The following is an 11,817-nucleotide window of genomic DNA, read 5'->3' as shown; positions in this document are numbered from 1 at the left end:
GAGTGACGCAGAGCTTACTTGCAGGGCACGCAGAATTTTTATTGCAGCAACTATATTCTACTTATCTGCTCGTGTAAAGTGTCACCGGCGGTGCAATTTACAATATACCAAACCCTTGCTTATATATATATATATATATATATATATATATATACATACATACTTACATATATATATATATATATATATATATATATATATATATATATATATATACATGTATTGCTTAGACAAAAACAACTATGTAACATAAAAATGTTTCACGCGTTGAAGAACAAAGTGTCACAAGATGTTGCTCCGGCCTTGTGACTGGCCTCTACGTTTCGAGTAGCCGGTCACTTCCGTAAAGAAAGATGTGTGTATGGACAAGCTGAAGCTTTCTAGTATTCGCCAAAATGAATATTTCGCGCTGAGCGCATGGTTATTGTATTCTGCAAAGCCCGAATGTTAGCCACTATCATCATTATCACATTGCCGTACGCATCAAGCTGCACACGCGGCTGAAACGTCTTCGGTCATCGCTGTAGGTTAGTACGGAACTGTAATACCACACCGTCAACCGCACTTACCGTACCGTAATACGGCACTGCTAAAAAACCCTCTAATGAACTGCGAGTCGCGAGCATCCTCAAATATATCGCGGGTGAAACGACACAGGACATCCTGAGAGATATGAGCCCCTTGCAATGCTGATACATCGGCAAAGAGGCAACGGCAGCGGCTGTAAATCATTTGAGTTACTGTGTAATAAACCTACATGACGTAATCGTTTAGACGTCAATGCTTTGTCTTGTCTTCTACCAGCCACCTGATTCTGGACATTCTCTATTTTAATAGCAAAAGCAGTGCAAAACAAAAATGGTTGCGACATTCTGTAGAACTACACGGCACACGCGCTCTCCTGTGTACTTTTCTCTTTTGTGTTGCCGTTCCTTTTTTACTGCTTTCACAGTGACAATCAGCCAATTCGGCCAGTATTTTACACGCTGTGTTCAGTGCGCCGTAAAATAAGCTGATCATCATCGTTGTTAACTACGCCTCCTGTGTGCCGTACTTGCTGTTTTCAAGTCTTCTTTAGCGTACTTGCTGTTTTCCACGCATTTAGGTCACCTTAGAGTTCCACACATTTCGCTTCCATGCTCTTCGCTGTTTCTAGACACGTACGCGTAGCTATACTTATAACATTGTTATTGGAAGAACACCAGCATAGCAAACGAGTAATTCAGGATGTTCGCCATTTGGCTGTTCAACTCCTACTCAAAAATCCCCTTTTGAAAAGCTCTCCAGCGTACATTTACAAATTCGCAAACGCGACAACCAGTCCACATTTATAGATAGTTCGCCTAAAACCGCACATACACCATAGCATTACATTTTTGCTTGTTTGTCTTGTCGCTACAACGGGTCTTCTGCTGGTCACAATTAAAAAACCTGAATGTCGTCACAAGCAAAGGTGAGACAGCAAGTGCTGTCGTTGCGACGAACGAAGAACTCTGCTAATTACTGACAGTACCAATAATTACATCACACAAATCCATGTCGCTAACCACGACATCGAAAGAAGCACTGGCATCCTATATGGATTAGCGATTTACTTCAGTTTATGAGATTGCGATGGCCAAGCTCAAAGAAATGGCACAATAAAGCCCTTTCATTGTAATGATAGGATCACAGTGCTTTGTATTTCAGTAAAAATATTTCTTTCTCCACAGTAACCTGTATGACTTACGTGATATTTATGAGGCTTACTCTCTTGCGCATGAAACATTTTTATTGCTTTAACGATTTCCTTTCCGTATAGGAGCTTGAGATTACCACGCTGGCCAAAACGACACACTGAAGCCTATTTATTGTAATCAGCGGGTCAGAACGTTTTCAGCCACAATAACGGTATGTTTTGTCCCGTAATTACACGTGTGACTTACGTCATATTTGAGCGTCCTTTTTTTTGCACTTGAGGAGGAGGAGGAGGAATAAGCTTTATTTGTGCACAGCAGATTTGAGACTTAGGCCTCTACCTAAATGACGGCCTCGAGCCCTTGGGCCCTGGCGTCATCTTCGGCCTGCTGGATTGCCTTGAGTTGGTCTTCCGGTGCACAGCTGAGCAACGCGGTCTCCCACTGCTCTCTGGTCTTAATTATTGTATTCTGTATGGGTGTACGAGGACAAGCCCAAACCATATGTTGTAGGTCCGCCCTTTCTCCACAGAATCTACATCTATCCGTGTAAAGGTCCGGGTAGTAGCGGTGGTAGGCCACCGGGTTCGGATATGTATCTGTTTGTAAGAGGCGCCATGCTGTCGCTTGCCGTCTATTTAACGAGGAGTGTGCCGGGGGGAAATGGGCCCTTCCCAATTTATAGTGTTTGGTGATCTCGTTAAAGCTGGTCATCCGGTCTCTCTCCGTTCCCAGTATTTGTTGCGTGTCACCTGCTCGGCCTGTCAGTTCTCGAGCCAGGTTGTGCGCTATTTCGTTCCCGGGAAGGGAGGAGTGTGCGGGTGCCCATATAATGTGAATGTCGCAATTTTCACGAAAGTTTTTTTAAAATTCTCAGTGCTTCCGGCGAGATTCTTCCTTTTGCATAGTTCTTGACGGCTGTCTTGCAGTCGCTTACTACGATGTTAGCTTCCGTGGAGGCTATTGCCAGTGCTAAGGCAGCTTCCTCCGCCACCTCTGCCTTCCATGTTTTTACCGTCCCACTAACTCTGCAGTCACCCTCTAGACTCGTAGCAACTATCGACATACTCTGTCCATTTGCGTACTCCGCCGCGTCCACGTAGACCACGTCCCTGGCACTACGGAATCTTTTGTGGAGAGCTCTCGTTCGTGCGTTTCTTCGATCTTGGTGAAACTCCGGGTGCATGTTTCTGGGGATTGGGGGTATTGATAGATGTTCCCTTATTTTCCTTGGGATGTCTCTCCGCACTCCGTCCTGTGCTTCGTAGGTTATTCCGATGTCATCTAAGATGTGTCTCCCCGTCAAACTCTGTGTAAGCCTTTCATACTGTGCTACTCTCTGGGCCTCAATAAGTTCGTCTAATGTGTTGTGCACGCCGAGCGCCAAGAAGTTCTCGTTTGACGTATTTGCCGGAAGTCCCAAGGCTTGCTTATACGCCCTTCTAATAATGCAGTCTATCTTGGCTTTCTCTGCAGCGTAGAGCTTGAGGTAAGGAACCACATATACAATACGACTGATTATGAATGTTTCTATTAATCGGATTAGATTGTGCTCTTTCATGCCATAGTGCCTGTTGGATATCCGCTTTATTAGTCTGATTGTTTGTTGAACACTATTGTCAAGTAGTCTAATGGTTTCTCCGTTATGGCCGTTTTCGGATATGCGGAGTCCCAGTATTCTCAGGCTCTCCACTATCGGTATCGTGGTGCCTTCTACTGTGACCACAATTCCCGGCCTTTCCCTAATGCTTTTTCGACCCCGGCATGTGGGCCTATAGAGCAGAAGTTCTGATTTTTGCGAGGAGCATCTCTGTCCCTTGTCTTTGATGTAGTCTTCCACCGTGTTTACTGCTGTTTGAAGGATCTCTTCCACATGCCCATCGCTTCCACCCGCCACCCAAAGGGTGATGTCGTCCGCGTGGAGGCTGTGTCCGAGTCCTTCTGTCATTTCGAGTCTCGCAGGAAGACCGATCATTGCCACGTTCAATAAAAAGGGCGATAGGACTGAACCCTGCGGGGTACCCCTATTACCTAGCTTGAGCGCGTCCAATTTGGATTCTCCAATTGAAATCTTTGCGGTACGATCTGTCAAGAAGTATTTGATGTACACGTATGTTTTACGTCCTACATCCAGCTTTTGGAGATTTTGTAGTATGGCCTTGTGCATGACGGTGTCAAAGGCCTTAGTTAGATCGAGACCTAGTATTGCCTTAGTGTCTAGACTTTTCTCACCCGCATCTATAATCTGATGTTTTAGTTTGAGCATAATATCCTGCGTCGATAACTTTGGTCGAAATCCAACCATGGTATGTGGGTAAAGTCCTCCATCATCCATGTATATAGTGAGACGTGTGAGAACCACATGTTCCATGAGTTTACCGACGCAGGATGTCAGTGATTTGGGCCTTAAGTTCATCAGTTGTGGTTTCTTTCCAGGCTTTGGTATAAAAATGATTTGGGCTGATTTCCATTGACTTGGAATGCTGCCTTGCTCCCAGCAGTTATTCATGTAGTCCGTGAGAGCTCGGATGGATACATCGTCGAGGTTCCTGAGTGTTTTGTTGCTTGTCCCATCAGGTCCTGGTGCAGATTTCGAGTTGAGCCTGGTAAGTTCATATCTGACTTCTGCCTCCGTAATAGGGGTATCAAGATCAGGATTCTCGTTACCTAGGTAATCCGGAAGTAGTTCTCTATCCGCATCTCCAACGTACATCTTTTGGAGCTCTCGAAAGAGCTCTTCTTCTGTACCGTTGTAGCTGTGTATAACCTTCTGTAGATTGTGTCTTTGTATGATTTTTGTACTTCCGAGGTCCATGAGGCATCAGAGAATGTTCCAGGTCTTCGACATTCCTATCTGCCTTTCCATCAAGTCGCACGTGGCTTCCCACTTCTGTTGTGTTAACCTATTTGCATATATCTCAATTTCATTGTTTAATTCCACAATCCTCTTCCTTAATTTCCGATTATGTTTTTGCTTTTTCCATCTTTTCAGCATGCTACCTTTCGCTTCCCACATGTGCAATAATCTGCTATCCATCTCATCTATACCTGCCTCCTCTGGAACAGTTTTGGTAGCTCGTTTAATGTTTTCTTGCAGTTTCTCTGCCCATTTCTCAATGTCCGTTATAGTGTCTTCCGCATCGTCTTGTCGGATTTTGCGGAAAGAGTCCCATTCTACTAGCTTCAGTTCTCTCCCCCTCTTTTTCCTTGGACCTGCTTGTACCGTTGTGACGACGATGTAGTGGTCACTACCTAAGCTTTCCTGCATGTTTGTCCATTCAGAAACTGCTACATTCTTCGTAAATATGAGATCTGGTGTCGTGTCGTTGGTTACGCTGTTTCCTATTCTGGTTGGTGCCTGAGGGTCAGTTATGAGCGTTAGTCCTTCGTGCTGAGCGTCTACCCATAGGCTTCGGCCCTTAATGTTCTCTATGCTGTATCCCCAAGCCGCGTGTGGCGCGTTAAAATCGCCGACCACGACTAGTGCCTGCTTGTGCGCTACGCTCAACACTTTGCGGAAGAGTGGGATGAATTTGGGCTTGTGCCGGGGTGGACTATATATGTTCAGAATAAATAGACTTCCCTCTTCTTTACGGGAGGGGATTATTTCAATCAGGACGTGGTCTATGCCGCGCACACCGGTATCGTGCTCGACAGCCGAGAGGTTTCTGTGTATCAGCGTCGTGACGGTTGCCTTCTCGCCGGAAGCACTGTACGATTTATACCCCGATAATTTTGCGATCCCCCCGGTTTCCTGCAGGGCGATGACATCAGGCGCCCCCTTACTTGTTACGAACTGCTGCAGGTTTCCTCGCTTGCGACGATACCCGCGGCAGTTCCATTGCCAAATCGCGTATTGGTTACGCGGCGCCATGTTGATTTATCTGTTCTTCCCCGGTGGCCTTGCTATTTTCTACCGCATTCGGCCTGCTATACGGTTTGCTTTTAACCGATCATGCGCCTGCCGGCCTAATATCCTTTGGTGTGCTTTCTAGTGCCGCTACTCTATTCTCTAATTCATCAAATCGTTGTTTAATCTCTGCATACATGTTTGTGATTTGTTGCTGTAACCCATCGAACATTCCTTTAAACGTTCCCATAACCTCGCCGATTGCAAAGACGCTCTTTTCTTCAGCTGTTTCTTGCGCCCTCCTTTTGTGTGGTGGTGCTTCTCCGTTCGCTTGCGTGGGAGCGGGCGTTGGAGCCCGACTACGCGTCGACGTCATACTGGCGGAGGGTGCGTTGCCATTCTTTTGTTGCTGAAGCTTCGCGTTTTCTGTCCTAAGCTGCTTGATCTCATCTTAAAGCGTTGCATTCTCTCGGGTAATCTGTTCTAACATGTTTCTAATCTGTGTCATTTCTTGTTCTAGGGCGGACCCTTTAACTTTAGGAGATTGAGTAGCAGTGCCGGAGACCGCGCTTGCCCAGCATACCTGTGCTTTGCTCCCGTCTCCGCCTCGATTAATTCTCGAACCAGACCTCGACCTCGATCTCGTCCACGATCTGGTCTTTGACCTGGACCTGGAGCGTTCGCGACCGGCTTCCCCTGGCAGTCTCGGGTAGGAACCGGAGCGGTGTCTTCCATAGTTTTTCCTGCTTGTTTGTTCTCTGTCGGTTGAGGGCTGCTTGCTCGCTACCGTCTTATGATTATTGTTGTTGCTCCCTCTGTTTTCTTTGCAGTTGTTTATTTCCGCTACCAACATTTCCGCTACCAACACATTCTCCTTTCACGGTTGGTCAGCTTACCTTTCTCCCAAGATGCAAGCTGTCGGTGCTATTTCGAAATTGGTTTGCAGAAGAACCAAGCGTTTTAAATTTAGCTCCTGCGCGAAGAAGTTGGAGCAATCATCGTACATCAGTTGTCAAAATGTAGGCAGCCGATTGCTATACGTGACGTAAACAGTAGGCTAGCACTACAAAAAAAGAATAGATTTTCATGCGATCTTTACGCTATAACATCTGAAAGATTCATGTAGATATCAGTCATCCACCTGAGATACAGAGGAGTCACCCCTAGAAGGCATTAATTCCTAGTTGGATGACCGCCAGGCAAGGGCAATTTTTCTTTCTTAATTCTAAAGGTTTGTTTTTGAGAAACTCAAAGTGGTTCTAGTTTTTTCTAGTATAAACATCTACATCTGTTTATTCTTCTCTACAAAATAGACAACAAACACGCGCTCAAAATTAACAGTGTGTGCGCCTTTCGTTTACGTCCAGTATCTCAAGAGGTATATAAATACATATTTGTTTAGGGAAGGTCAATGTCTTTCCAAAGGCTCATGACAGTGCTGTTCTTGGTCTTGGCCGAAATTCGCTCTTTCATGCGTCTAATTTGATCTGGCGTGAAGTGGTTCTTCCAGTCACCAATGATTCCCTTCCTCACAAAGTCTCCAGTCATCGGCTTCTTCAAGTCTTCCGCTGCTTCCGCGGATACCGATTCATACTTGCCTGTGTCTCCAATCAAATCACCTGCCTTCGCAGTCCAATTCTTGAACTCCTTGTTGAAGCCCTTCATGGTGTCCAAGCTGGTAGTGTTCAAGATCCTCTCGAAAACTTCCGGTTGCTCTCGCAGCTTCTTTCCGTAACCTTCTCCGAGAAAGTCGGCAATCTTGAGAATTCCTGCACGGGGATCCAGCTTGAGCTCCTCGTAAGTTACGACGAGGACGTTGTCATCGTTCCTGTGGTCGTACCAGGATATCTGATGGTCGAAGTAGTCACCGAAGTCAACCTTCCCTTCGATGAACATGTCGAAAAACTTGTCAAATGGTTCTTGGGCGAATCGATATGCGGGGAATGACTTGGTGTGGTGGTAGAATGAAACGCAGCAGTCGTAGGGGTTACGCGTCACGTAAATATACTTTGCTTCCGGCGACATGGGCTGGAGGGAGTAAGGAAGGTGAGTTTTTATGGCTCCGGGACGCGGCATACTCTCAACAGCTCCGGATCCCAGCAACTCTAAGAAGGGTGCCCTTCTCATGAAGTCATCCATGTCCTGCAAGTTGAAAGAGCATTTCAGAAAAGTGACGCTGCATCCCGCTAAAAACACATGGTAAGAAACAGTGCATCCAATCACTATCATGACAGCCTCCATGTTCGTTCGCTTTCATTCAATGAGCTTACATTAGCGCTCACATTTTACTTAAAATACCCGCCAGGAAAACATGCCGAGTAGAATTGGTCACGGTGCTCTCAGGGTAAGCAAGTGATAAGTCGCGGTACTATGGGGTGGCACTTAATGCCTAATGTTATAATAACGGGGTTTGTATTTGGCAAGACAAATAACTCGCGGCCACGGCTTTCAGGTAGCGCGAACAAATCTTGCAGTAGAATAAATGTATCGCTTTTATACGCAACAAATTAAATATCGCGGTGTTGGCACATAAAACCCAAGAGTTCAATTCAACTTAGTTAACTAGATAAATTTTCTAGGAATAATGCGACGCTTGTTTTATGACAAAATTATATTACAGGCGCTGCTGAATTTTATTTTACTGAACGTAGTATCACTAGCTTTCGCGTAAAAGTTTGGAGTCTCTAGCACAACGAGACAACCGAAAGTATGGCAAGTCATATATTCGTTTCATTATCATTCCATTGTGTGTAAGCTTACTTAAGAACTGGCGCGTGAAGATTTACGCAGACTTTAATCGATACAGATGAGTGCTGTTGGATTTAAACAAGGCAAAGGGGACGTCGCACGAAGATCCAGGCTTGCCATGTGATCCAGTGTCGCTGAACACGAAAAGCCACATTCTTGTGCTGTCGTATTTAATCGCCCAGCTAGCATGGACTGCTTCTCCCTCATGTTATCTCAGGTGCCCAATAACGTTACTGGTATTGCGAAACAGTGCGAACGCCAATCAGAAGATTGGCGCTCTAAGTGCACATGGCCCGTTAGCTTCGTACAGTGCTTTTGCCATTGACTAGCCTGCGCTCTTTATCCGTGCCTTTGTAACGTGCACTCCTCCTCCCCCTTTTTCCCGCAAGGTGGAAGGGCTAAGAGTGTATACAGCATGCACACAGAGCAGCAAGAACACAACATTTAAGACTATTTGATTTCTAAGCTAGGTCCCCGCAGAAGCTGTGTTTGACGAGTGCATTTATACATGAGCAGTCGAAGTAATCACAAATAGATTTACATGTATGCGGCATTGGACTGTGTAATGCCTATGGAAGGACGCTCTTGTAGACTGCATGCACCGAAAGGCAAGAAACTATTTATCTTTGCCAGGATGTTTATGGCAGGGAGTTATTCATTTAGTAGGAGTCGAAAGCACCATAACTTGCAGCGGTAGCCCACTGGTTATGTCATTTCGCTGCTCAGTTGGAGAACGCTTGTTTCACCCCGGCCGTGACGGCTGCGTTTCGAAAGTGTGATTTGCAACAACGTTTGTATACTTAGATTTAGGCGCCCCTTAAAGAACCCCAGATGATTAATATTACCCCGAAGTATACCACTAGACCACGTGCCTCATTATCAGATCGCGGGTTTTCCAACTAGTCTCCGAACACAACCTTTTCCTTAAAGAAGGCCATTACATGGCATGAACGAAAACCTGCGCTTAAAATGGTAATAAGCAAGGCAGGCTAGGCTATTTAAAACTAATGACAATAATCTTGCCACGAGCAGATTTTTGCTAAATCCATGCGAAATTTTTTTGGAAAGTATAAAATATTCCTGAATATGGCTGCCTTTCAGCTCATTCCGCATTAGCGTGAAAAATACATTCTGCTGCTTTACGTGCCAAAACCACGATACAATTATGACGCATGCCACTATGGGGGATCCGGTGATGCCACTCCGAGTTAACTCCGACTACCTGGGCTCTTAAACGTGCACAAACTGCGAGGTACACGGGTCTTCGTGCATTTCGCCCCCATTGCACCTGTCAAGTCCGGTACTGGATCCTGCGCCTTCAGGCTGATGGCAAAGCAAATAACACACCACGGTACTTGCTTTACTGGTAGAAGAGTAGTTTTCCAGTAATTCCGTTTGTTTTTCAAAGTAACATTGTTTTACTTCTGTTGCTTCAATACTAGTAATTGTTTATAAGAAACAAATTCCGCGGAGCCCGTCTCACGATAACTGTCGACGGTAATCGCTTACCATTGAATCAATATAGAGCCACAATGCATTGCCACTGTAGAAACGGGTTATGTGTGGTGCATTTATTGCAGCGGGACCCGTTTTTTGTGCTGCCGACGTGAAGCCTGCGTGTGGCCTTTCAAACGTATGGCGCGCCGGTCCGTGCGAAAGCTCAGAAATGCGTCATGCGAAAACCGGGCTCTTCTCTCGCGCTTATTTCTGGACAAGCTGCGTCATCTTGTGCCGCTGCCGAAAAGTCCGCCCGCGGCGTTTCTAAACCAGCGTGCCACGAAACGTCGGGCAAGGTCCGATGCCTCGCGCGGGGATGCGTCACGCTGCTCTGGGAGATGTCGCAAGATGGCGCGACTTCACCATTCACGTGGTAGCCGGTTGTTGTCCTGTACACGCTCTGCGCCGAGCGCATAGAGGAAGGAGAATAGAAGGGAGCGTCACGTGACAATCCTGAAGCCCAGTCGTAAAACGTTGAGGAATGGGACGACGCGAAATGGGCCCTCACGTGATAGGCAAGCGGTAGATTTATTTTGCTCGCTTTGGTTGCATTTGCTGCGGGGTTCTGGAATATGCGCACATAGGCGGGACGAACAGACGCGAGATTGAATTGAAGTTTATGAACAAATCGAGTCTCTTATGCCAGTCAGCTAACGCACCACACCACAACGCTGCTCGCCGCTTAAACAAGCAGCAGACAGGCACGCGAAGGCTGTAGCGAACGAAGGCCTCGGGTAATTAGCCGGCACTAGGCGGAATAACGCTTGGGAGCCGCCGCGATGACGACTGACGTTTCGGCGCGGTTTCAGAGAAACAAGAAAACCTTATGCCCTGCAAAAGTGTGAAAACAACCAAGCCGTCCTTCCGACGGCAACTCGTCGCTGTTGGGGGCATCTTCTGGTAAACAATGATGTATTTCCCCCCTGCAAACATGTGCAGGCGATCAAGCGAAAATCCGGGGTGTGTAGAGATGTCTTTCCCGTGCGAAAAATTTGTCCCAGCTTGCGCCCAAGGATGGACTGGCGAGCCGGGGACCCCGAACATATCTAAAGGCATGCCAGTCTATTTTTAAGGCAGACGGTGCCAGTCGACGCTGTCGGTCTACTCAAAGTATTCGGCCTATCAGCCAACCGGTGAGAACAGAACAGGCGCGTTTCAAAAGCGTAACGACGCCGCACAACGCAAAGGTACAAAATAGTAAATACCAAGGAACGTCGACCACTTCGGCGTTTAGAGCGGAGGCCAATGCTATTTATTTCTTTCCAGGGTGTCTACCAAGTTGGCATTTTCATGTTCACCTAGTTTTCCAGGTTTTCCCTCAGAGACACCGAACTTAATTGTATGTCAAGACAGGCTGACACCACGTGGCCCAGTGCTGTCACTCTAAAGACTTTTAAAAAACAAAAAAAAAGCAACTTAATCGAGTTTGAATAGTAAGGAGTAGTGTTTGTTATTCAACATAGAAAGCTGAAGGTAGGGGATAGTAAAATACACAGCCAGTAAAAATGACAAAGCCCACTGTAAATCCAGTCGATGATTTTCGAATGCAAATAAAAAGCGTACAAAAAGAAATATTTTCGAAAATGAGCTATGTCTATCAAGCGATAACAAGATGATTGGTATTAGGCCCCATCTCTGCCACAAGTGAGATTTTCTCAGCAGTTGGAAAGTGAATCTCAACTGTCCTCACGTACTCTTAGCCTACACACAATACCTACGTTTTGCGTTTCACTGCTTTCAAGAGTTTATTTTGGATTAGATGAGGGTTACCTGCATCTTTGCGTCAGCCAGCACTTTGCTTTTTAATCAAAGAGGAGACGGCACAGTTCCTTTTCCGGCCATTCCTGAATGCGACGGTCATTTCTGTTCTTGTCCTTGTTCCGACACGCGTTCGCCCCACGCGACCATGTGAACCATCTTCTCGGTCAGTGGTACAGTCAACATCCGATTTTTCATACTCCCTAGGAGCCACGAAAACGCCCGAAAAATCAAATCGGGAATCCAAGAAAAGGAATGCATGTCTTTGACTGCCCTTAAGGGCTTCAA

At 46.2% G+C, this 11,817-nt stretch overlaps 1 protein-coding gene across 2 annotated transcripts in view; it reads right to left on the bottom strand.

Annotated features, from left to right (window-relative positions):
• Positions 1–6,770: 6,770 nt before the first annotated feature.
• LOC126533782 (sulfotransferase ssu-1-like) overlaps positions 6,771–11,817 on the bottom strand; it is a 29,496-nt gene continuing 24,449 nt past the window's right edge. For both annotated transcript variants that reach the window (XM_050180978.3, XM_055072360.2), the window contains exon 3: positions 6,771–7,668. In XM_050180978.3, the coding sequence (XP_050036935.1) occupies positions 6,925–7,668 (744 nt within the window). In that variant the 3' untranslated portion in view covers positions 6,771–6,924. The remainder of the gene's footprint in view (positions 7,669–11,817) is intronic.

Source organism: Dermacentor andersoni, chromosome 7 (genome assembly GCF_023375885.2).
Source record: "Dermacentor andersoni chromosome 7, qqDerAnde1_hic_scaffold, whole genome shotgun sequence".
Classification (NCBI taxonomy): Eukaryota; Metazoa; Arthropoda; class Arachnida; order Ixodida; family Ixodidae; genus Dermacentor; species Dermacentor andersoni.
This window is presented reverse-complemented; position numbering and strand designations above follow the sequence as displayed.